This window comes from Capricornis sumatraensis, chromosome 2, assembly GCF_032405125.1.
Source record: "Capricornis sumatraensis isolate serow.1 chromosome 2, serow.2, whole genome shotgun sequence".
Taxonomy (NCBI): Eukaryota; Metazoa; Chordata; class Mammalia; order Artiodactyla; family Bovidae; genus Capricornis; species Capricornis sumatraensis.
In genome coordinates, this window is record NC_091070.1 from 200368670 (window position 1) to 200394862 (window position 26193).

General features: G+C 49.7%; 1 protein-coding gene across 1 annotated transcript in view; it reads right to left on the reverse strand.

The window, feature by feature from the left end:
• LOC138070422 (fatty-acid amide hydrolase 1-like) overlaps nt 1-17718 on the reverse strand; it is a 44879-nt gene extending 27161 nt beyond the window's left edge. Inside the window, exons 1-11 of the mRNA XM_068961656.1 lie at nt 17608-17718; nt 10530-10643; nt 10164-10313; nt 9718-9851; nt 8919-9125; nt 7280-7320; nt 6726-6850; nt 5480-5605; nt 4730-4827; nt 4310-4409; nt 2582-2690 (exon numbers count right to left, since the gene is read on the reverse strand). Coding sequence (XP_068817757.1) covers nt 2582-2690; nt 4310-4409; nt 4730-4827; nt 5480-5605; nt 6726-6850; nt 7280-7320; nt 8919-9125; nt 9718-9851; nt 10164-10313; nt 10530-10643; nt 17608-17718 — 1315 coding nt within the window. The remainder of the gene's footprint in view (nt 1-2581; nt 2691-4309; nt 4410-4729; nt 4828-5479; nt 5606-6725; nt 6851-7279; nt 7321-8918; nt 9126-9717; nt 9852-10163; nt 10314-10529; nt 10644-17607) is intronic.
• Nucleotides 17719-26193: the final 8475 nt, after the last annotated feature.

A 26193-nucleotide genomic window follows, 5' to 3' on the forward strand; every position in this document is an offset into this window, starting at 1 on the left:
AGACTCCGTGCTCCCAAGGCAAAAAGCCCAGGTTCGATCCCCGGTCAGGAAACTAGATCCTGCATGATGCGAGTAAGATCCAGTGCAGTGAAATAAATTTAAAAAAAAAATGTTTAAGTGAATGGAGGAAATCCCCTGGCAGTCCAGTGGTTAGGACTCCATGCTTCCACTGCAGGGGCACAGGTCCGGTCCCTGATCAGAGAACTGAGATCCCAGAAACTTCACAATGAAGCCAAAACAAATGAACAAACAAACAAAGGGAATGAAAACTGGTAGGTGCCGGGAGCCGGCAAGAGGAGTCCTGCCCGTGGCAAAGGTCATGAAGTTAAGGGGCCCGACAGGCAGAGGCGAGTCGGGCCTTAAGGGAGCCTCGCTGAATCTGCTCGTGCATCTGCCCCAAAAACCAGAGTCTGCCTGCCTTGCTGCATTATGCCTTTCACCTATACTTCTGACATTACAGGGGGCTATCTCCCACCACCTCTCTCAGTAAAGGAGTTAACTTAGGACTCCAGTTAATAAATCTCCTGGGTGTGTTTCAGTCCAAAAACTCCTCTGATGGCTCTCTAGCCTGCCTGATAGGATTATCCAGCCACATATGATTGTTTACAGCCTCCCAACCGCGAGAGGCACGAGATGCTTTAAACTTTCTAAAAACAGATTCTTTTGAGAAGTTAGAAAATTATTAGTATAGTATTAGCAAGTTAGTTAGAAATTATGTTGGTGAGGGGTTTCATTGCTGAGTTAATGATTGCCACCAGGCCTCCATATCCTTAGGCACCTGGGAGTATGTTAATCAATGTAATTGGAATGTAGAAAAAGAAATATAGTAGTTTTGATGTTAGCAATACTAGACTTTTTGAGTTAATGAATTTTCTCTTCTGTTATAGGTCACTGTACTCCTCTTTCTTTGTTATAAATCATTGTGTCCTTGCTATGTAAAAATGTAACTTTATCACTATCTTAAGACTAAATAGATCTTAAGGGGAAACAAGTTTTCTGCTCAATTAACCTTTATCAATAGAAGAAAGGTGGGGCCATAAAATGTTAATCGGTCTCCAGACCAGAAGATATTATAAAACAAATGTAAGACCCTTATAAGAACAAAGGTATGCTGATAAGGGTCAGAGCAGCTGACTCTGCTTGACTGTTTCTTACATTTATCTCTATGTACAACTAAAAGTATAAAAGTGGACCTGGAAAATAAAGAAATGGACCAGTTCCTGGAAAGACTGGCTTCCCCCGTGTGGTCTTTTCTCGTTCTCTTCTTTTCTGACTGGATTCCCATCTAGAGTGTGGAGGCTCGCCATGTCTACTTACTTGCCCTGGCTTCTAAGACCCACGCGAGAGGGAGCCCAAGGCGGGGCACCCTCCACTATTCAAGAGGGCGCCGGTGGCCTACATAGGTGGTGCAGACTCCTTGTCTTGGAGCTTTATTGGTTTTCCGTGTAAACCAAGTTATTCAGCATCTTTTCTCCACTTATTTTCCTACTACACTATTTCTTTCTAATCTCCCTCCATATCTTTAATTAAGCAATTAATTCCTCAGATGCCGACGTCGTCCCGGCTTCAAATTCCCTGGATCCCCCGGGGCTGGACCCCGGCAGGTAGGGACTGGTAACAGGTACAGGGTTTCTTTTCAAGATGATTAAAATGTTCTGGAACCAGATAGTGGTGGTGGTTGCATGACATTCTGAATATACTAAAAACCACTGAGTTGAACACTTTAAATGGTGAATATACGTTATCTGAATTTTATCTCCGTTTAAGAAAATTTTTTAAAAGTTGGCTTAAAACTCAACATTCAGAAAACAAAGATCGTGGCATCTGGTCCCATCACTTCATGGGAAATAGATGGGGAAACAGTGGAGACAGTGTCAGACTTTATTTTGGGGGGCTCCAAAATCACTGCAGATGGTGACTGCAGCCATGAAATTAAAAGACGCTTACTCCTTGGAAGAAAAGTTATGACCAACCTAGATATATTCAAAAGCAGAGACATTACTTTGCCCATTAAGGTCCGTCTAGTCAAGGCTATGGTTTTTCCTGTGGTCATGTATGGATGTGAGAGTTGGATTGTGAAGAAGGCTGAGCACTGAAGAATTGATGCTTTTGAACTGCAGTGTTGGAGAAGACTCTTGAGAGTCTCTTGGACTGCAAGGAGATCCAACCAGTCCATTCTGAAGGAGATCAACCCTGGGATTTCTTTGGAAGGAATGATGCTAAAGCTGAAACTCCAGTACTTTGGCCACCTCATGCAAAGAGTTGACTCATTGGAAAAGACTCTGATGCTGGGAGGGATTGGGGCCAGGAGGAGAAGGGGATGACAGAGGATGAGATGGCTGAATGGCATCATGGACTCGATGGACGTGAATCTGAGTGAACTCCAGGAGATGGTGATGAACAGGGAGGCCTGGTGTGCTGCGATTCATGGGGTCGCAAAGAGTCGGACACGACTGAGCGACTGAACTGAACTGAACTAACATCAGAGGTAAAGGCCAGAGGCTGTGGGAGGACTCAGAAGTCCTGGATGCCACACCCCACCCCCATCCCACTCCCTACCAAGGACCCAGTGTTCTCTCACCTTGTGTCTTGGCAGGATAGCCAACAAAGAAGGCGGGGTCCAGTGCTGGAGACAGCAGCACATCCAGGTCCAGGGACCTCCACTTGGCTATGAACTCTTGCTGATATTCCTGCAGGAATAGTGGAAGGCAGGAAAGGTGAGACTGGCAGGGGTCACTGTTTGCAGGACAAAATCAGATGCCGCCAGGCTGAGTCAGTTAAACACCAGGAAGAATTCCCAGGCTGTGAGGTGCAGACTGAGATGGGGGTGGTACGAGGGGAAGTCAGGGTCTTCCCAGGGGCCAAGGAGGAGGGATGGGAAGGACAGTCTCAAGCTACAGTGATCTGGGGACAATGTATCACCCTGGTCCCAGGGAGACAGACTACATTAACCTCCTGGTCATCATCCGGGTGCAGCTGGGCCTCCCCTGAAGGCCAAGACAGAGATCTACCATCTACTGGGCTACTCCTGTCGCCACCCAGGGGTCTGCTGCCCCAGTTCTGGCAGTCCCTCAAGGTCTCCCCAGGCATGTATTACCTCCACTGCTGTGTGCAGCTCCCACAGTTTCTTGGGTGTCCTGGGGAATGAGGAAGAAGGAGAAGTCCAAAGGTCAGCATGGGAGGACTGCTTTTTATACAAACGGGGACATGACACCCAGGAGGCAAGTTCTGGACTCTATGCAGGCTTCAAATCAGCTGATGGGCTGGGAATCACCCTGTATCTTGTCCCCTGGCCAAGATCCATTACCTATCCAATGTTCCCAAGAGGACCCGTCCCCAGTCAAAGCCCTACTACCTGTGACAGGGACCCACAGGCTCCCTCAAAACCCCAGGTCCCTTCCCCTAAACCGTGAGGCCCCGGATCAACCCTCAGGCTGCTCCAGCCCCAGTTCCAACCAGCCCCTTAATTCCAAGCCCACCAGGCCAAGCCCAACAGCAAACCCAAACCAGACTTCTCTCCCAATCATATCCCCACCCCAACTCCAATCTTAACCTCAACCCTGACCCAAACCTAACTTCAACTCAGGCCCAACTTTTATCCCAATCTAACTCAATTCTAGTGTGTACTCAAGAGTTCAACTCCAAATAAAACCCCAGTCCCACCCAAAAGTCTAAATTAACCCCATGTTGGGCATGATTCCAAAGCCCTAATTAGATTCCAAAGCCTTAAACAGCCCTGCTCACAGTGGACAAGACCCCCAGCCACATGACCCTCACCCAGTTCCCAAGGAAACCCCTTGTGAATTGGACCTGAGGAGGCTTGATCACTTACCCTACTCCACACAACGTTTCTAAATTCTGGCTAACCCGGGGCTCCTGGAGGTGGGGAGAGAGGGGGAGGGCACTTTCAGAAACCATAGGGCAATGCCACCTGCCCAGGACAGGGGTCTGGGAAGAGAAACTCTGCCCCGTTCCCCCGCAAGCCCCTGACCACAGCACCAAACCCTGATCCCCCTCTCTCAATCCCCTTCCCTCTCTCTGAAGCCCCATCTCTCTGAGCTTCTCTGAAGCCCCCTTCCCTCTCTGACAGCATTGCTCTCTTTTGGCCCCCATCTCCCTTCTTTCAGTTCCTCTCCCATCGAGCCTTTCTCTGAACCACCACATTCTCTGGGCCTCATCTTCCTCTCTGACCTGACCCCCACCCCTACCCCACCCCTCACCCCCAAGGGAGCCCCCTCCCCTTTCTGAGCCCCTTGTCCTCTCTGGGCCCCTCCCCCTCCAGCCCCTCCCACTCTGAACCCACACTCACGATATACTTCCAGATCCAGGCCAGGAAACGTTTGAGTGAGTCTGGCAACCTGAGAGAGGTGACTGTGTTCTTCATGGAGGGGTCCACAATGTCCCCCTTACTGAGGAACCACAGACACACAGCTGGTCAGTTATGGCCTTCAGCTGGCCATCACCCAGCCATCAGCTTCCCCTCTGTAGATAAGCTACAGAGAGAGGTTTGACCCAAAGAAATACTCTGTTCCCAGCAGCACCACCCCAGAACATGTGCGTCCTGAAGGCAGAGCTTGGTTGGGTGACTTGCTGCTTATGGTCACACAATGAGCCAGAGGCACCAAAGCAGCCCAGGCCTGCAGCTCCCCACCTAGGGCTCAGGCTGCCACCAGCCCTTTCCTCAACCCCATTTCCATCACACCCCACATCCGAGTCCCAGCAGACATACAGTTTCTCCAGAAGGCTGGCCCCTCCATCAGCAAACAGACTCCCTAGGAACAGGCGAAAGAAGGCATACTCTGTTCGGGGGACAGAGAAGGGGATGACCTGGGGAGAGAGAGGCCAAGTCAGGGCCTGGAGCTCCTCCTGCTCTGCCCCATGTTCTCTCTGCATCCCTCAGGATTTAAAGAGAGAATACCACATCAGCTCCTCAGCAAGCTTGGGAAGCCTTTATGCTCTGCCCACTCCCTCACCCCCTCCACAGAGATAAGGCAGAATTTGAGCTGCTTGCTTAACTGTGATCCAGCCCCTTGCCAAGTGCTTTATTGGGAGCTCATTCAATCATCACAGCCACCCAGTGCAGTAGCAACCTGAGGCTCATAGAGTTGAAGAGACTGCCTCAGCAATTCTCAAAGGGTGGCGGGGCAGGGACAAGCCACTGGGGAATGGGAAGTAGGGGAAGAAGAGGGCCACTCTGAGGACAAGAGGCTCCTTACAGCCATTTGATGGAGACAATAGAAACCCAAGGTCTAGGAATTATAGGAGTGAGTCTCAGAGATCCTGCTACTGAAGGGGGATGCCTTCCTCACAGGATGGGACCCACCCTGCCCCCACCTCCACTCCATCAGCCTCCAGGAAGCCTAGGGGAAACACAATGATCTCACTAGCACAAACTCAGATATAACCTTTCTCCCCAAGAATGGACCAACCCAGCATTCTCACTGACCTGGTCTCCCTTCCAAGGGCCAAGTAAGCCTACCTGGTGTCCTGCATCCCGGAGCAGCCTGGATGTGAGCTTCACAGCCCTGGCCATGCTAGGTGATGGCTGGGTGAAGCCATCTGATTCGTAGTAGCCAATTCGAAGGGGACGGTTACTGGAGTACACCTTGGGGAAAGAGGGGCTGGGTTAGGGGAGATTGGCCAGAAGACAAGGTGGCCTCATTCCAAGGGCCCCTTAAAGCCTCCCTATATACTCTCCATGGTTTAGGTCCTCTGAAGAACTCTCCAGAAGAGGAAGAAATGGATGGGGTCATGACTGATTGGGTAGCTGGAGTGGATAGTTAAACAGATTCACAAGTGAATGGGTGGGTGTATGAGATGGTGAATGGGTGAGTGGGCAAGGGTTAAACAGAGAAATGGGTGGGTGGGTAAATGAATGGGTGGAGGTGAGTGGTGAGTGGGCAGGCAGGCGAGTAAGTACATGAAAAGACACAAATATCTTAAAGCCAAAGAAGGGTCAGGAGAAGAAGAGCATGAAGAGACCAATAGAGGTGAATAATAGATAGCAGACAGTGACCGCAGGCTGATTGTACTGCAGTATGTGTAGGGAATCAGATGGATAGACACTGGCTGAACAGTAGACAGAGACTCCCCCTATGCAGCAGATCCTGGAGTCAGATAGGGCTGGGTTCCAAGCCACTATGTAATCATCAGAAGGTCATTTCACTTCCCTTCAGTTTCACTTGTAAATGGGAGGAGCGAAGCTCATTCTATAGAATGAGTGTTAGGATGAAGTACAAAGAGCCACCACATAGTAGGTACCAATAAACGTGCCTGAGTGAGTTAATGCAAAAATGAAGAGTCAGAGCTAGAAGGGTCTACAGCAAAATTCTGGTTCAACATCTTCATTGTACCAATGTGGAGGCTGAGGCCTAGAGAAGAGATGTGACTTGGCCAGAGTTACCTAGAGGCCTAACAACCCAGCTTCCCTTGATACCAGGCTCTCTACACCACACTTGCTGAGCTTACTGCCCCTGTGTGTTGGGCAAATGATGATGGAGTCCCTCTCTGGGGTAATATCATCTATGGCTCGAGGTGGCACAGAAGCCAAAGCAGGTGGCATCTGGTCGGGTTGGGGAATGAACTGACTGAGCATGCGGGCCTCCTGCTCACTGCACTTGGGCTGGGAAAGGAGAGCTTCACAGGGAATGGTCCTAGTGGCTGGTTGTTGAGGAATGAAGGGAGAAGAGAGGGAGCCCTCCAGGCTTGCTCCCTACCCAGCTCACCTCCTCCCTGAAGGGCAGGAAGGGCACGGTGGGGTCCAGTCGGTGCATGTGTTCACTCAGCAGTGCTCGCAGGCACAGTGCCAGGCTCTGCACGTCCCAGGCCAAGGGGCCAGTCACTGTGACCACTGTACAGAGCGGGTGGAAAGAGGTAGACATGCCACAGCCTTTCTGCTTTGGGGACCCACACTGCCTGGCCTCAGAGGGGGGGACCCAGGGCCATGATCAGGGAAAAGTGAAGAGACCCTGGGGCTGTCTTAGGTCAGGGGTGGAGAATGAGCGGAGCTGGCAGGCTAGCTCAAACAACCTTCCAGCCTGAAGGGAGATTCTCCTCTGGGGCAGAACACTAGGAGACCAGCAAGCGAGGTGAAAGCTAAGGAACAGGAAGCTCCTCTCCAAGGGGCAAGAGTCACTGGACTAGAAAGCCAAGCAGAACCTTCCCCCATATTCCTTGGTCAAGGGGGGGCTGGTCTGTGTGAGATACAGTGAAATGTTCTTGGGAGAAAGGCAAACAGGTGGCCTTTGAATGGCTATGGCCAACACAGACAAGAGCTTACCTGTTTTCCTGCCCTTGACAGCAGAGGCAACTCCGGAGTTGCTGCAAAACCCCACCCACCCAGAGCCCAGCTCAGCACGTGAAGGGAAGGACTTAGGTGCCAAAGAGCCTTGAACACCCAGCCAGTGCACTCCCCCAGGGCCCAGCACACAAGAATAAGAGCTGCCTCAACCCTCCCATGACTCTTTACTGTCCACAGAATAAATCTGAGCTGTTTTACTTCCCTTCAAGGCTCTAAATTATCAACTCTTTCCATAGCTTCCCTTTCTAGCCCTTCCATACGTACTCACACATTGTTTCAGGCAAAATAGCCTTCTAGATGCTACTCAATAGACATGAGTTTGATCAAGCTCCAGGAGTTGGTGATGGACAGGGAAGCCTGGCATGCTGCAGTCCATGGGGTCACAAAGAGTCTGACACAGCTGAGTGACTGAACTGAACTGAACTGAAGATGCTTCTCCAACTCTGCATGTCCATCCTTTAAAAACCAAGCTGAAATACTGCCTTCTCCAGGAAGCCTTCCCTGCCTTTGACCTGCTTCTAAAAGTGTAAAATCTTGGCCTTTAATAAATTCTATTGAAGAAAATGTCAACTTCATCCCTCTCTTTGACCTTCTCTTAAGCCTGGATTCAGTTCAGTTCAGTCGCTCAGTTGTGTCCAACTCTTTGCAACCCCATGGACCACAGCACGCCAGGCCTCCCTGTCCATCACCAACTCCTGGAGTTTACCTAAACTCATGTCCATTGAGTCAGTGATACCATCCAACCATCTCATCCTCTGTCGTCCCCTTCTCCTCCTGCCTTCAATCTTGCCCAGCATCAGGGTCTTTTCAAATGAGTCAGCTCTTTGCACCAGGTATAAGCCAGTTGGATGTTAAAGAGCAGAACAGGGCCCGGGGCTGGGTCTGAAAGTGTTCTGTGTCCCTGTATAGGGCCACACAGTGTAGGTAGTCAGAGTGGGCTTGAAATATGGGTGGATGGGTGGATAGATGCATGAGTGAGTGCAAAACAGATGGAAAAATTAATGGAAATATGGATGGATTGGTGGGTGAATGGATGAATGGAGGCAAATGTGGGTTGATGGATGGCTAGTTGAGTAGGTGGATGGAGAGATAAATGTCTGACTGAATGAATAAATGAATGGAAGGAAGAATGTAAGTTCTTAAAAGGCTTGGATATTGTCCATTTTGTTCACTGATGCATTCCAAGTACATAGATCAGTGTCTGGCACAGAGTAAACACTCAATAAATATTTTTTAAATAAATTAAATGGCAGATGAATGGTGAAATTGTTTGATGGATAGAAACTGGGATGGCGACTGCATGGATGCATGAATGGATGAGAAATTGATATAGATGGATAAATAGATGGACTGATGTATGAGGAAGGAAAAGGGGGGTAAATGAACAGATGGATGGATGAATGAATTAATGAAATAATGAATGAGTGGACAGTGTATCCCACTCCCTCCTGTACGAAACATGGTGTGTTTAGCTGTGGGGCTGAGGCAGGAGTTACTGGAAGCCCTCCTACCTCATCCACTTCCCCTACTACTGAGCTAATGAGAATCGTTATATGGACAAGAACCCTAGTTTCTCCAGACTGGGCTGAGCCTACCCAGGCCCCCCACCACCAAGTACCTGAGGCGGTATCCTGTGACCCGGATACCACAGACACCACAAAAGCTGGCTGGAATACGGATACTGCCTCCGGTGTCAGTACCCATGCCCAGGATGGAACCCCCTTTTGTCAGGAGAGCTCCTTCACCCCCTGAGGAGCCCCCAGGTGTCTTCTTTAAGTTCTGAGGGTTCAGAGTCTGTCCATAGATGGGGTTGCTGCAATCAAAGCTGAGGGAAGCAGAAGAAATGGGGCTGGGAGGGGAAGGTATAATTGGAGAAAACTGCACTGCCCATAGAGAGGCCAACCTCCCTCGGAGTCAGCCCCAGGACCGATGAGCTCCCCCTGCGGGCCAGGAACCTCCTGGTGTCCCTTCAGTTGAGGCGAGAGGCTGCTGCTGCAGGAGAGACCAACCAGGACTCCTAAAATGAAGATCAAGGAGCCAGCAGCTCTGCTAACTAGTGGGGAACAGGTTACAAAAACAGATAGAAACAGATACACTACAGGCTGAGTGGGGTGGGAGGAGAATAAGGAATGAGAACAACTAGAGAGCTGGAGTAGAAACAGAGGTGTAACTTTTCAGTGCCTCTGGGCCTGAGGGCCCTTAAAGACCATGAGTCCACACACATGTTGTCAGATAAGGACACTGAGGCTCGGAGGGCAGAAAAGACTTGCCCAAGAACCTCCATCCCAAGGTCTACATGACCAGCCCCCACCTCACCCTCAGCCCTTCAGCGGCAGCTTCATCCTGGGCCCAGCCTTGTTCCCAGCCCCGGTCCCAGCCCCAGCCCCAGCCCGGGTTGGCCTGCCTGTTGCAGAGACCTGAGCAGCGTCTGGGAGATGTTGGTCTTAACAAAGGGAATAGCTCCCTGAGCCTTTAACACTTTCACGACGACTCCGTCCTTGGCTGCCGGCTTCTCCAGGAACTGGGCCAGGCCACACGTAGAGTCATGGCCCTGCAGGGAAGTGACACAAGCTCCAGCCCCTGGGGGTCAGAGTGGAACCAGCCACCGAACAGATTCTCTCCAGCACTCCAGTCCGCTCACAAGCATTCTCTCTCCTGCTGAGATGCAGGCGCTGCACCCTTAAGATTCATGAGTGACAGGAGAGATCAGTGGTGAAGAGATTGGGTTTGGGAGCCTGACTGCTGGTTTGGTTTCCAGCTGGCCACTTTCTAACCTTGGGGCCTAGATTGGGCAAGTGACTTGCCCAATGTCACACACTCAGATGCTCACATGTACACATGCACATGTATCCCCAGGGCTCACCATGCAGTCATAGACGTCCTTGAGGCTGATGGGGACCCCATAGAGGAGTCCTCGCTCACTCTTCTTGAGTTTCTTCAATGCCTGCAACTGTTCCTCACATTCATCTAGGAAATCCGTCAGGCAATTCACCTCCTGGTGTACCTTCATTGCCTGAGCATCATTGAGGGAAGCCAGAGAGGGGCTCAGGGCATGACCAGGGGCAGGACACTGAGTCACTCCAGCCCCTCTGCCCATCCTGACTCAGGGCAGAAGTGACAGACTGTGGCACAAGCTCCCTTCCAAGCTGGCTGCAATGCCACAGGGTCACACCTGGCCCCCAACTATTCCACCCAGAGCCCCAAGATTGGGCTCTGACTGGGACCGCACCTCCTCTAGGTAGCTGCAGAGGACACTCTCCAAACTCAGCTCATCAGCAAGCAGCTTCTGGACCAGCTTCTCCAGCGGCAGCTCCAGAATGGGCTTGGGGTCCAGCTCTGGCTCCTGCAGAGACGGGGGCAGGCAGATATCACACTGCTCCACTCAGGCCCCCCCCCACCATCAACATCATGCCTAGGTGGACACAGAGTACTCCTCACATGTTCCTGGGCCCATCCTTAGCTTTAAAGACATCTCCCAATCAGTCTCCAGGTTGGAATAAGAGCCCTCCAGGGACACAAGTGTCCTCCTCTGTGTCGGCCTCCCCAGAGTCCAACCCCAGGGCCCAGCACAGAGAAGGCTGGCCCCCTCCTCGTGCAGCTATCCAACAGGGCCCCCCGTGGAGTGGGAGGGACTCTGCATGCACATCTCGGGATGCAGGGCTTACGAAAAGTGAGGCTCAGTTCTTTGAGGTTTGCCTTCAGGAGTCACCGCCCCAGCATCCCACCTTTCCTTCTTCTCCAGTCCTCCCACACCTGCTGATCTGACCTTGGGGAAAGGTCAGGGTGGCAGGAGAGCTGGAAGCCAGCCTTGACCACAGCCCCGGTCAGTGGGGTAACGCAGGTGAACCTCTCCCCATCCTGTGGCCTAGGTCTCCTCAGAGAGGAAAGTATCAGAATATGGTCATGGGTCAGCCACGCAGCAGAGCATAGACAAGCCCCCCAGCTTCCCTGAGCCCAGAACTCCTGGAACAGCCTGAGAACTCCTAATCAGGGATCCAGCACACAGTGGGCATTCAAGAAGATGAAGTTGCCTCTCTTTGTCCTCCATGGCCCCAGCTGAGCCCCTGATGCCTTCAAGTTGAAATGTGGGTTAGGTGGGCCTTTCTCGGTCCTGGAGGGTACATAGGGAGAGGGATTTTCCTGGGAGGTTGGGGCTTCAAGGCTTCTTGGATTCTTCCAGTCCTCATCTTATTCTCATCCGTAGCATCTGACTGCTAGAAACTTTCCTCTGGAAACGCTCCACGCCCTCAACTCCCCTGACTTCCCTCTCCCTTCCAGCAATTCCTGCCCAGTCTCCTCTGACCCTCCTACTCCAGTAAATGTTGGCCACCTCCCTCCCTACCCGTCTACCTTCTCTGATGAACCCAGTGGCCAGTTCTCCCCATTTCTCCAGTCCAGACCTACTTCCCATCAGGCCTCAGGCCCATTTACCCACCCATGGACCCACAGACATCCAGGATTCATCATTTTTCTGTCAAATCTGTTCCTCTTTATGAGATTCCCAACCGATGACACTTGTGTCATCAACAAGGTGAATCTCAGATCCCCTGGATCCTCACACCCAAGTTCTGAATATGGCTGGATAAATACCAACACAATCGCACATAAAATGTGTTACAACACTTCAATCTATGCCGGGCCACCTTCCAAGAATTTTACATATAATCGTTTATATTACTCCTTGCAACAACTCTAGGAGGTAAGCTGTGTAACTTTCTCATTTTACAGCAGAAGATGCTCAGGCACAGAGAGCCGTTTACCCAAGGATCTGGATTCACTGGGCAGTGCAGTCCCAGCCACCATTCTCCTCTCCACGCTCAGTGCTGACAGGTGGTTCTGCCTCCTTCAAATCGCCCCCTTCTGACTTCTCAGACTCCTTCCTGCCTAGAACCTTCTTTCTCTCTTAGTTTTCTTACACCTCCTCATTGGCCTCCTTGCCTCTAGTCTTCCCTTCCAGCTCAGCCTCTTCACTGCGGCCAGGGTGATGCTTGTAGGTGTTACACTCAGTCACTCACTCATGTCTGACTCTTTGTGACCCTTTGTATTGTAGCCCACTAGGCTCCTCCATTCATGGAATTTTCCAGACAAGAATACTGGAGTGAGTTGTCATTTCCTCCTCCAGGGATTTTCCCGACCCAAGGCTGGAACTTGATTTTCTTGTGTTTCCTGCTTTGGCAGGCAGATTCTTTACCTGCTGAGCCATTGAGAAAGCTCAAGAATACTGTGTAACTAGCCATTTCTTTGTCCAGGAGATCTTCCTGACCCAGGGATCGAAACTGTGTTTCCTACATTGCAGGCTAGTTCTTTACCGTCTGAGCCATAACTACTTATATAAAACCCATGCCATGTTCCTGGTGCAGTAAGTACTGGGTAACTGAGAATATTGGTGTATCTATATGTGAACACATTAGATGTTTATGGTGACCCTTGTAGAAAGAGAATGTTGTTGCAACTTTATTCTGAGGGCTCCCCTGGTGGCACCATGTGAACAAGTGCCCGTCATCCATATAGACCCTTGAAGCCGTTGCTCCCTGGCAGTTGTCCTTATGTGGCCACTGGTGAAAATGACAGCCTGCCAGGAACTGGGGAGAGGTGGGAAGAGAAGGCCAGGGCAGTGACAACGGTGGCTCTGCAGGCCTCTGCCGGGACTGCCCCTCTGCCGGCACTCCAGTGACCAGGGGTGGGGGGCTTTCAAGGGTCCGGGAAAGCTTTTTAGCAACCCTGATGAATGGAACAAATATACTAGAACAAATCCACTGAAACTCAGAAACCCACTCAGCAAGGACAACATTATTGCTGAAATGAGAATATCATTTAGATAATGCTTGCTGTGTACCCAGGCACCACTGTCAAAATTATTAACTTGTGGACTATAATTATAATGGTCACTCCATCACAGAGGTGAGTAGGTTAAGGCACAGAGGAATTATTTAAAATGTAAACGTTGGAGTCAGGATTCGAACACAGGCAGTCCAGCACTGTCTTAACTACCACACTCTTAACCAGCATGTTACACAACTCCTTCCAAGGCTTGTAAGATTAGGGTCAATGAAATTTATATGACATTCTAATAACAATGTTTATTGTTGACAACAGAGATCCCTGAAGACTATATAAAATCTCAAAAGGTATCAGAAGAGCCAGGAATTCTGAGTGTCACCGCTACTGGTTCAGCGGAAGCTGAGGCAGACTCAGCCTAAGGAATGATGCATTGGTGTTGAAAGTCTCTATTTAACGAGACTACATGTCACCTAATGACCGAGCTTATTGAGAGAGCTTAATAAAGCTTTTAATAAAGCTTGAAAGATAGGGACATCTTCAAAAGATGATCGTCACATCAGAAGAGCCCCACAAATTTTCAAAAGATCAACAAATTATTTGGAAATTATTACAATAATCTGATGAAAGAATTGAACTTCAACTCATATTACTTTTAAGCCATTTTAGTATATAGTTTAGAACAAATCACGCCCTCCAGCCAAGCCCCACAGCTCCCAGGACATCCGGCCTTCTGCACACTCAGCTAGTGCTGCCTCCACGTGCAGATTGAAAATCAAAGAAAATATACTTCAAAGTTTTTAGTAAATTGGTTATTAATCTTTCCAAAGTGGTCATTACATATGTTGAACTAAAAAGCCTCTTGATGAAAGGGAAAGAGGAGAGTGAAAAAGTTGGCTTAAAGCTCTACATTCAGAAAACAAAGATCATGGCATCTGGTCCCATCACTTCATGGCAAATAGATGGGGAAACAGTGGAAACAGTGTCAGACTTTATTTTTTGGGGCTCCAAAATCACTGCAGATGGTGACTGCAGCCATGAAATTAAAAGACGCTTACTCCTTGGAAGAAAAGTTATGGCCAACCTAGATAGCATATTAAAAAGCAGAGACATTACTTTGCCAACAAAGGTCCATCTAGTCAAGGCTATGGTTTTTCCTGTGGTCATGTATGGATGTGAGAATTGGACTGTGAAGAAAGCTGAGCGCCGAAGAATTGATGCTTTTGAACTGTGGTGTTGGAGAAGACTCTTGAGAGTCTCTTGGGCTGCAAGGAGATCCAACCAGTCCATTCTAATGGAGATCAGCCCTGGGTGTTCCTTGGAAGGAATGATGCTAAAGCTGAAACTCCAGTACTTTGGCCACCTCATGCGAAGAGTTGACTCATTGGAAAAGACTCTGATGCTGGGAGGGATTAGGGGCAGGAGGAGAAGGGGACGACAGAGGATGAGATGGCTTGATGGTTTCACCGACTCGATGGACGTGAGTTTGAGTGAACTCAGGGAGCTGGTGATAGACAGGGAGGCCTGGCGTGCTGCGATTCATGGGGTCACAAAGAGTCGGGCACGACTGAGCGTCTGAACTGAACTGAACTGAATATCAAAAACTCCCTTAACCTTCAGGGTGGCAGTTTCCACCTGAAGTGACCAGAGCCTCCTAGCCAACAGCCGTCAGTCAGTAGATGCTACAAATATTATTTTCTAGGTGTTCTATAGCAGCAGTCCCCAGCCTCTTTGGCACCAGGGACTGGTTTCATGGAAGACAATTTTTCCATGGGTTTGGGGGTTTCAAGCAATGGGGAGAAGCTGTATATGCAGATGAGGCTTCTCTCACTCAGCTGCCACTCACCTCCTGCGGTGAGGTTCCAGGGGCTGGGGACACTCCCCGCCTCCCCACCACGTTATAGAAACAGTGCCTTACCTCAGGCTTTTCTCTTTCTTGTACTGCCTTTCTTGTTCCCTCCTCCTTTTGAAAAAGCTCCTGCATATCCTTCAAGGCTTAGGTCCAAAACTGCTTCCCTGTGAAACCTTCCCCACACAACCCTCTCCAGGTAGCAGATCACCTCTCCTGCCAAGTCCCACAGCTTTGAGGGCATCTGACCTTTGCCACTCTCAGCTGAACTGCCTGCCTCCCTTCATGGTTCTCGCAACTCTGCTTCCATCACACACACCCCCCCGCCCCAGACTGGGAGCCTCTTTAAGGCAAGCTTGGGTCAGATGTCAAATGTCAGATTGTCTGAATAATGAATCTGTCCTCAGGGTCCAGCAGAGGCAAGACCCAGGAGAATCCTTTGTAAAATGTTCCTAAATGGAACTGAATTGGATTTGTTTGAACCCTGTGAGGGTTTGACCTATGTTTCAGCTTCCCATCTGCCTGGATCAGAAAGCTGGTCACCTGACCTTGAGGGTAACCCTGGCAGAGGAGTGATCTGATTGGAAAGGTGTCTAGGGCAGACCTGTACAACTTTGCTGGGAAGAGAATAAGGTGCTGAGAGCCAAGAGACTTTGAGGAAAGGTTGGAGGTACCATGGATGATATCACTCCAAACCCTTTACAGTCTTCCAGCCACCCAGACACACCTTTCCAGGTACCCAGCCTAATAACTACCTATCCCAGATATCCACACGTACACCAACCAGATGCCCAGTGACAGTGACGTCACTCAGTCATGTCCGACTCTTTGCGACCCTATGTACTAGCCTACCACGCTCCTCCGTCCATGGAATTTTCCAGGCAAGAATACTGGAGTGGGTTGCCATTTCCTTCTCCAGAGGATCTTCCTGACCCAGGAATCGAACCTGGGTCTCCCACACTGTAGGCAGACACTTTACCTTCTGAGCCACCAGGGAAGTCCAAGACACACCCCAAACCAGACATCCTCACACGCCAGACACAATCACATGGGTACATACTCAACCAAACATACAGACCCAAACCAGCCAAACATATCCAGGTGAATATACCCCAATGAATAACACATGTACACTCAACCAGGCCCACACCAAGGCACATGACCAAACATAAACAGCTCACAGCCAGACACACACCCAGCCAGCACACAGGAGGGACATACAAGCAGACCCTGGTGTTTGCAGTGAAGGAACCTAAACCCACCACTTTGCACAGATGGGGCCTCCCTGCACACACAGGAATCCTCTCCATCATGCGGAATCGCTGCAGCAACCCCATTAGCCCAGATTTCCTCCTCATCAACCAGGGAGGGGCAGCTGCTCTCTGGGGCAGATTGATTTATCCAACTAATTAGCCCCAATTAATATTAATACACAGTCTCAGAAACTGCAGCAGCTAGGGCAGAGGAACTGTCCACCGGGGCCATCAATCACCATCCGGGGAGATGGCAAAGGACACTCAGGAACTCTGGAGCATAGGGATAGCACCTCAGGCACTACCCCAACCCCCACTCCCAGAGGGAGTCTACCACAATCACCCAAGATACCACGAGCCCACCTCTCCTTGGGCAGATGGGGAATCCAAGGCCCAGAAAAAGGATGGTCACATCGTGCAGGCTACCCAACAAACCAAAGTCACGGTATAGAGTTGTCTCTGTGCCTTTCCCTCTCAGCTCTCAGCCGCTCTCGACAGGACAGACATACCCACATCTCAACTGCCAGCCTCACTGTCTTGCACCACTGGCAGTCAAACTGTCCAAGCCCCCGTGTGAGAAACATAGTTTCCTGGCAGACTCACAGATTTAGAAAATGAACTTAAGGTTGCCAGGGGGAAGGATGCAGGGAAAGGACAGTTAGGGAGTTTGGGATCGACACGTACACACTGCTATATTTTAAATGGGTAACCAACAAGGATCTACTGTATAGCACGGGAAGCTCCCCTCAATGTTACACGGCAGCCTGTATGGAAGGGGAGTTTAATGGAGAATGGATACACGGAGACATGCATATGCATGGCTGAGTCACTCTGAAGTCCACCTGAAACTACTATAGCTACACCCCAATATAAAATTAGAAGTTTAAAGGACAAAAAAATAAACTCAGATTCACTTCAGAGCCTGTACTCTTAACAATTAAAGGAAAGAAACATAGCTTCCTGTGAAGACCCCACCTTCAGTGATCCCCAGTGTTTTGTGCCTGTCGTATGCTCAGCAAAAATTTGCAGAATCCCCATGTGGAGGATGAAGGGGACGAGAGGCAGAATTTAAAGACCAGGATCCTGTCCCAGATGGGGTCTAAGGGTCCTCAGGGGCTGAAAGAAGCCTGGCCTCCTACCTACAGTTGCCTCCATCAGTTTTAGTTCAACAAATAGCCCAGGTAAATACCCACCATGCAGCTGAGCCCTGTGACAGGCACTTCAAGAGAGAGAAAACACACTGCCTCTGACCTCAAGGGGCTCAAAGGACACAGATGAAGGAGAAACTGATGGGGACACAAGAAGCCAGCTTAGGGAGCTGGCGAGGGCAGGGCTGCTCCCTGTCTACTGAAGGAGATGAGGTCACGGGAGGAGATCTGTCCCGAGGTGGGACCCACTATGGGGATTGAGGGTCAACGTCCACTCACTTGCTGCCGGAGACGTTCTGCCAGGGCTGCCATCCTCCTCAGAGCCTCCTCCCTACGCTTCTGCGCCCTCGGGATCCTGCTCCGTGCTGGAGCCTGCCACCAGAAGAGCATGGTGGCCCCCAGCCAGACAGCCCCTAGCAGAGCCACCGGGACTAACACCACTAGCAGGTGAGATAGCCAAATCACCCCAGGCATTGTGGGATCCGTGCAGATGTATCAACTGCTTCCTCAGGAAGGCTGCCTTTTTATTTGTCAGCTCCACCCTCCCATGCCTGTTTCTCAAAGGGGCAGGAACCCCAGGTGTTGGCAGAACCTAACCTCATCCTAACTAGCTCTTACAGCCATCTGGACCTATCCTTATGCAGATAAAGTCGTCTGTTCCTCAGGCCAGGCAGATGAAGGGGCTATGGCAGAAGGAGCCCAAGACATCAGGTAGGCAGGTGACTCGGCTCTGATCCCACTTCCTTCACATTCTCCTCCCTCATCCCACCCACCCCTCAGACACCCCACCAGCACCCCAACCTGCCCCTTTCCACTTCTCAGTGGGTTGCTCCTATGGTTTCCTGTTGTTTGCAGGATAATCACCAACCCCCTTAACATGACTCTCAGGCCACAGGGAGGTGGACTGAACACCCCACCTGCCCAGAATTAGCAGCTCACTCTGGGGGTGTCTGAGGCCCAGGCAGAGAAGAAAGGAAAGGACACCTGGGGATGCAGGCAAGGTTCAGAAGGCATCCGTCCCAGGAACTGAGGACCAAGGCAGGTAGGCATAGTCCTCGCCCCTTCCCCTGACAGCCCAGCTGAACTTTTGTTCCTGATTCCCCAGGCAAGGCCACTGCTGCCCCTGGGACTGAAGCCTCCCTAGTCGACTGCTTCACCCTTCCAGACCCAGCTCCCATTTTCTCATTGGACTAGGGACTCCCTACCACCAAGAAGAGGAGACATCTTCAGGGCGGGGTGGGATGGGGTGGGGTGAGGAGGTGGAAAGACCAAGAGGATGTGCAGCGGCAGAGCAGGAAGGACTTGCTTTGGGAGTCCTTCTGCGCCCATCTGTTTGGGCCTGATCCTCTGTATCAGAGAGGGAGAAGGGAGCATTCGGAAATATCTGAGGCTGCCAGTCACTGACAACCTGGAAAATGGTGGCTTCACCCTCAAGACTGGGAAGTCAGAAGCAGATTTGGCGGGAAAGAGATGGGTCTGTGGTTTGTAATGTTGAGTCTGAGCACCCAGAGCCGGATCGAAGTCAGCAGTTGACCTACTGATCATGTCCTAAAGGGTAACCCCGAGGTCATCTACTCTCTACTACTCTTCACCATCTCCAAGAGGCCTCTGGAATTAGCCTTCCTTGACACCAAACTTCCTGTGACTTCCTCCTGTTCTCCCACCGTTCCTTTCCCCACCCCCCATGCGCTGTCACTGAACCCTGACTTACCCTGACAGCTCAGGTCCCCCAGGCATCAATTAGCAGAAATGCCCCCGCTGCTCCTGGGGCCTTGTTACATCACCCTTTCCAGAACTGCACCCCTCCATTTCATCACCTCATTTTATCTCCGCATCACACTTAACATTCACTGAAATCATTGTTATTTATTTCTTGCCTCCCTCCCTGAAAAATAAGTTTCTTAACAGCAAGTATCTCATAAATCTTTTGCAAAGTGCCTGGCACATGGCAGTTGCTCAATGATACTTCTTAAATGAAGGAATAACAAACGAGTCGAGCCCTTTATTTCTGCCTTTACCTCTATGGATCTCGTCTATTACCTTTACGGCTCCTTTCTAGCAGCATTTAACACCTTATGTCTCTCCCATCTTAAAAAAATAATAATAAAAACAAATTCTTGAAGGCCCTCTCAGATCTACATCCTACATAGCTACCACATTGACATGTTTCTTCTACTCCCAGCCAAGCTTCTCCAGTTATCTACACTTGCTGCCTTTATTTGCTCATCTTTCATTCACTCCTCCACCCAATCCAGTCTGATTTATGCCAAGTTATTCCGACAATCTTCCCAAAGTTAACTCAGCAGTATTTGAAGTCTCTGCCTCCACCTTCTTCCTTTATTAATTTATTTATGGTTGCGCTGGGTCTTCATTGCTACATGTGGGCTTTCTCTAGTTGCAGTGAGTAGGGCTACTCTTCCTTGTGATGCATGGGCTTTTTACTTTTGGTGGCTTCTCTTGTTGCAGGGCATGGGCTCAGTAGTGGTGGTGCACAGGCGTGGTAGCTCTGCAGCATGTGGGATCCTTCCAGACCAAGGATCAAACTAGTGTCCCCTGCATTGGCAGGCAGATTGTTAACCACTGGAACACCAGGGTTATCACCCCATCCTTCTTTTTTTCTTTTTTTCAATTGTATTTGTTTATTAGCTGCACCATGCAGCATGTGAGATCCTAGTTCCCTGGAAAGAGATTGAAACTGTGCCCTCATGCCTTGGCAGGTGGAGTCTCAACCACTGGACCTCCAGGGAAGTCCCTCCACCCTTCTTAAAATACATTCATTTCCTGGTTTTTGTGACAATGCTGCTCTTGGCTTAAATGTCCCTTCCTTCAGGAAGTGTTCCCTGACACACACACACACACACCCCCCACGATGAACCAGATACCATTTAGTTTACTTTCATAAAACACAATAGTGCTTCAGCTTTATGGCAGTTCAATGGCACCCCACTCCAGTACTCTTGCCTGGAAAATCCCATGGACGGAGGAGCCTGGTGGGCTGCAGTCCATGGGGTCGCCAAGAGTCGGACACGACTGAGCGACTTCACTTTCACATTTCACTTTCACGCATTGGAGAAGGAAATGGCAACCCACTCCAGTGTTTTTGCCTGGAGAATCCCAGGGATGGCGGAGTCTGTGGGGTAGCACAGAGTCAGACACGACTGAAGCGACTTAGCAGCAGCAGCAGCAACAAGTATCTTTATGTGATTGTGCATTTGGGGTCTGTTTGTTAGAAGAGTGGGGAAAGCTTCCTTCAGGCAGGGACAATTTCTGATTGGTTATCCAGAGGTAATACCTGGGGGAGGAGTTCAATATATTTATTGGATAGATCGTGATGAAGGGGGTATCCTAGAGATGGGGAAATGGATGGATGAGGAGTTGCAGACTAGGAGAAAGTCACAGGTTGAGTATAGACTGGGAGCTATTTGTCCTTACGGGCACAAGTGAAGGTCACATCAGTAGTAGGATAAATGCGAAAAGGGCCGAGGGCCAGGACACTTCTGTTTAGGATGAGAGAAGGAACAGGAGGTGCCAGATGGGTTCACTAATAACAAGTCAACCACTCCTCCATTCAACAAGCCTTTGTTGGGTACCCACTGAGTACCAGGCACCATGCTGGGTGCTGGACCTACAAGGGCAAACCCCACACAATCCTGACCCCAGGTCGTCTTGTCTGCCTCAGTACTCAGGGACAGGTGCCACCGGTGCCGTCAGATACTACATATAGATAGTACCACCTCTCCAGCCTACATGTGGGGAAACTGGGAGGACCCGCCAAGGCTGGATGGGATGTTCAGGACATTATGAGACTTGATTATGTGGCTGTCTCTTATGCCTAGGTTATCCAGGGTATGAAGGCTCTTTCTTTGGCTTTGATTTGATTGATTATTTACTGGTAATTTGAATGAGGTTGGAGAGGTTTGGTGTTCAGATTTGTGGATAGACAAAGCTGGGAGGCTGAACAGAAAGAGTGAGCAACAGCCAGGATCCCAAAGGCTCTCACACCGTCTGTAACCAGATACCAGCAGGGGAGCACAGTGCTTGGACACGGCTTCTGTCTCCAGGACTGTGGTCTCTTAGCGCAGAACTTGGCACTCAGAGAGGCCATACTGCATGTTCTTGGGATGATTGTGCAAACAAAGAAAGTACACTAAGTTTAGAGTTGAATATGTAGATTCAAGTTTTCTCTGCTCAAGTCTTTGACCTTTAGCAAACTGGCCGATCTACCCAGCGTGTGGGATCTTAGCTCTGACTGGGGATTGAACTTATGCAGCCTGCACTGGAAGCACTGTGTCTTAACCATTGCCTTGTCAGTGAAGTCCCTGTTAGTAACCCTTTCTGAACTTCAGTTTTCTCATCTACAAAATGGAAGCAATAGTGTCCATTTTTTCCAATGAGATAATAGATTATCAACTCCACAGCCTAATTGATGTTGGATTCTATTATTAAGATGCAGACCCTGCTTTCATGCTTTCAGGCATGAACAGAAGCACCAAGAAGCCCTTTCAACACAGCCTGACAGTTGTAAGAGGATGGCCACCCTTACTAAGGTAGAAACATGAAGAGTTCTAGGCAGAGCAAGTACAGTGAGCAAAGGGCTTGGAAATGGGAGGTATACAGTGTCCCAAGAACTCCTTCAGGCCCCAAGGCAGGGGAAGAATCCAGATTGGTCAGTTGCACGATCAGGTGAAGCATGGCCTTGTGGCTCAGAGCCAGGAGTCGGGACTGAGTACAAGCCCTTAGGCATGATAAGATTTGCTTTTAGAGAGGTCACTCAGCTGCCATATGAGTCCTGGCCACAGGACTGGAAAAGGTCAGTTTTCATTCCAATCCCAAAGAAGGGCAAATCCAAAGAATGTTCAAACTACCACACAGTTGCACTCGTTTCACATGCTAGCAAGGTAATGTTCAAAATATTTCAAGCTAGACTTCAACAGTATGTGAACCAAGGACTTCCAGATGTACAAGCTGGATTTAGAAAAGGCAGAGGAACCAGAGATCAAATTGCCAACATCTACTGGATCATAGAAAAAGCAAGAGAATTCCAGAAAAACATCTACTTCTGCTTCATTGACTACACTAAGGCCTTTGACTGTGTGGATCACAACAAACTGTGGAAAATTCTCAAAGATATGGGAATACCAGACCACCTTACCTGCATTCTGAGAAACCTGATTCAGGTCAATAAGCAACAGTTAGAACCAGACATGAAACAATGGACTGGTTCAAAACTGGGAAAGGAGTATGTCAAGGCTTTATATTGTCACCTTGCTTATTTAACTTATATGCAGAGTACATCATACAAAATGCTGGGCTGGATGAATCCCAAGCTGGAATCAAGATTGTTGAGAGAAATATCAACAACCTCAGATAGGCAAATGACACCACCCTTATGGCAGAAAGTGAAGAGGAACTGAAGAGCCGCTTGATGAAAGTGAAACAAGAGAGTGAAAAATCTGGCTTGAAACTCAACATTCAAAAAGCTAAGATCATGGCATCTGTTCCCATCACTTCATGGTAAATAGATAGGGAAAAAATGGAAACAGTGAGAAACTATTTTCTAGGGCTCCAAATGACTGGACAGTGACTTCGGCCATGATATTAAAAGACATTTGCTCCTTGAAAGAAAAGCTATGACAAACCTAGACAGCATATTAAAAAGCAGAAACATCACTTTGCCAACAAAGGTCCATATAGTCAAAGCTATGGTTTTTCCTCTAGTCATATATGGATGTGAGAGTTGGATTATAAAGAAGGTTGAGCGTTGAAGAACTGATGCTTTAGAAGTGTGGTGTTGCAGAAGACTCTTGAGGGTCCCTTGGACAGCAAGGAGGTCAAACCAGTCAATCTTAAAGGAAATCAACCCTGAATACTCATTGAAAGGACTGATGCTGAAGCTGAAGCTCCAGTCCTTTGACCACCTGATGGAAAGAGCCAACTCACTGGAAAAGACCCTGACATGGGTAAGGATTGAGGGCAGGAGAAGGGAGCAACAGAAGAGGAGATGGTTGGATGGCATCATCAACTCAATGAACATGAGTATGAGCAAACTCCGGGAGATAGTGAAGGACGGTCTGACCTGCTGCAGTCCATGAGGTCACAGAGTCAGACATGATTGACCAACTGAACAAAAACAACAACTCAAATGCCAAATGAAAGACAGTTGGAGACGGCCAGTCTGGAGTGGGGAGGCCAGGCAAGAAGCTCTTGAAGTGAACTAGGGAGTAGAGGAAAGGTTGAGACCAGGCAGTAGCCATGTGACTTAGAGGGCCTTGAGGCCACAAGACTAGTGGTTGGACAGGAAGAAGCAGTGGCTGGATTATGTTGTCACTCCTCTGGGCCTCCGCATCTTGGGACATCAGGCAGAAGTTCTGACATAGAATAAATCAGATCTTGATTCTAATTCCCCACCTCATTTCTATATGTGGAAAACTGGGAGAACCCAGCAAGGCAGGTTGGGACATTCAGGACTTGATGAGACTTGTGTTATGTGGCCTCGTCCAAGTCACCAGTAAGTACTCGGTCAGATCAGAGCCAAAGTAAGAGCCCTGGGGTTGTCCTGCCCAGAAAGCCTGGGCGTGAGAGATAGCCACATAATCAAGTCTCATCAAGTTCTGAATGTCCCAACTAGCCTTGGTGGGTCCTCCCAGGTCTCCCACATACAGAAATTATGTGCTTCTAGCTGTGGGGCCTTTCCGCAAAGTGAGAACATAAGTATACACAACACGGTTAGTAGGATAAAATGACATGATGACTATGAAGGGCCTTAATATTAGTTGGCTCATATTCAGAATGTCCTTCTCACTTGCCCTGATTAAAAGTCATCTCATCACTCCATGTATTAAGTATTAAATATGTGGAGGAGAGTACGGCAACCCACTCCAGAATTCTTGCCTGGAGAATCTCAGTGGACAGAGGAGCCTGGGAGGCTACAGTCCATGGGGTCGCAAAAAGCCAGATATGACTAAAGAGACTGAGCATGCACATTAAAGACATAGGTCTTTAATAGCACACCTGCCTGCCTTTCATCCAACAAATATGCTCCAGAAGGCAGCTCTGGGAGGACAAGACCCTTGTCTGCCTCATTTATCACTGCAGTCCCAGCACCCAGTACAGCTCCTGGTCCCTAGTAGATGCTCACTTGGTGTTCACTGAATTAACTAAACACCCTATAGGAACCATTCCACATGCTGAGTACTGGGATGAGCATGACAAAGTGCAGTTCTCAGGAAGCTTATTTGAGTGGAGACAAAAAAAAAGAAACCAATATGATCCTAGATAGTGGCAATGGTATTAAGTCCAAGGGATGGCATGTTAGAAGATGTCAGAGGAAGCTGTTTTTCAAGTAGGTGATCAGGGAGGGTGACATTGGTGTCAAGAGTTCCAAGCAGAGGGACAGCTAACACAAAGGCTCTGGAGCAGGGGCCGCTTGAGATGATCGAGACCATGAAGTGCTTGTGTGGCTGGAGCACAGGGAATGAGAGGAAGAGACATCCAAGATGAGGCAGGGGAGATGGGCAAGGGCCATGTCACTTGGGACCTCAAAGGACTTGAAGAGACTAGATTTTTGTCTCGGTTGATTGGGAAGCCATGCAAGGTCTTAGGGAGAGAGGTGACTCAATCTGATATGCACTTTTATGGGATCACTCTGGCTGCTGTATGGAAAATGGATTGGTTGGACAGGTGGGGAAGGAAGCAGGGACCCCAGTTTGGTTATTGGTGTCCAGGTGAGGGGCAGGAGGCTTGGACCAGAGTGTAGCTGTGGGGGTGGAATGCAATGGGCACTTGCTTCCTCACTGACCACATCTGCCCTTGGCAGCACTTGGCCCCTTTGTTGAACTTTCCCTCATCCCTGATAATAATCGAGCCAACATGCTTGTGCCAAAATCTGCCACCCACACAGGCCCCAGAGCCTCTCAGAGATGACAGACAGGCTTGGAGGAGCTTCAGCACCACTAAGCACAGAGCTGGGCATGGCCATGCTGGGATTCAAGTGGGGAATCAGTAACCCAGTTATTGATTGGAATTATTGGCTGGAAAGAATGAAAGTGAGGTCTAAAAGCACAAAGCTATCATTAACCAAAGACAGAAATGGGGCAGGAAGCTGAGGCAGATGCTGAGTTGACTTCATGGAAATATATGAGCCAAAATGACAGTAGCATCAGATGAGAAATCAGGGCAAAGTGCAGCAGCTTCTTGGTCATCCCAATCTAGGTATCTGTGTGGATTAGGCCCTCTAGTCAGCTCCCAGGGAGGCTCATGTCTGCCCTGAGACTTGCCCCAACCGAGGCCGGGTTACTATTGACAGAAAGTACAGGTGCCACTGGGCACATGATGTGGAGGGGAAGACACATCTGGAGAAGCAGGAAAATCTGGGCAGAGAAGGAAGCCTTGGGAAAGCACTTGTCCTGGAAAGAATCTGACATTAGTCAGGTGGGAGCCAGGGGCCACCTGAGCCCGAGGGCTCAGGCCAGACACATCATGAAACAGCAAGCAGGCGAGTTAGGGCTGGAGCCAGGGAGGCATGAGGAAACTCTGCTTGTGGGCCCAAGCGGCCCCCAGAGGGGCCCAGATGAGCTACCCGCCGCCCATCAAGCAACACAGGCCCAGACAGCTCACTTGCACCCCAAACCACTGCCCTAGCTCAGGCCTCAGGCCCCCTTCCTCACACCAGGATCATGGAACAGCCTCATTACCCTCTCCAGGCTCTGCCATTCCAGTCTACTCTCCTCAGCACACCTGGGTGATCTTTCAAGAGCACCCCACTGCCCTGGAGACTGGATTCAAGTCCCTGAACTGGCCCCCCAAACCCCCTTGACCTGACCCCCACCTACCTCTCTGCTGCTCCTCCTGGAAGCACAGTGCTTC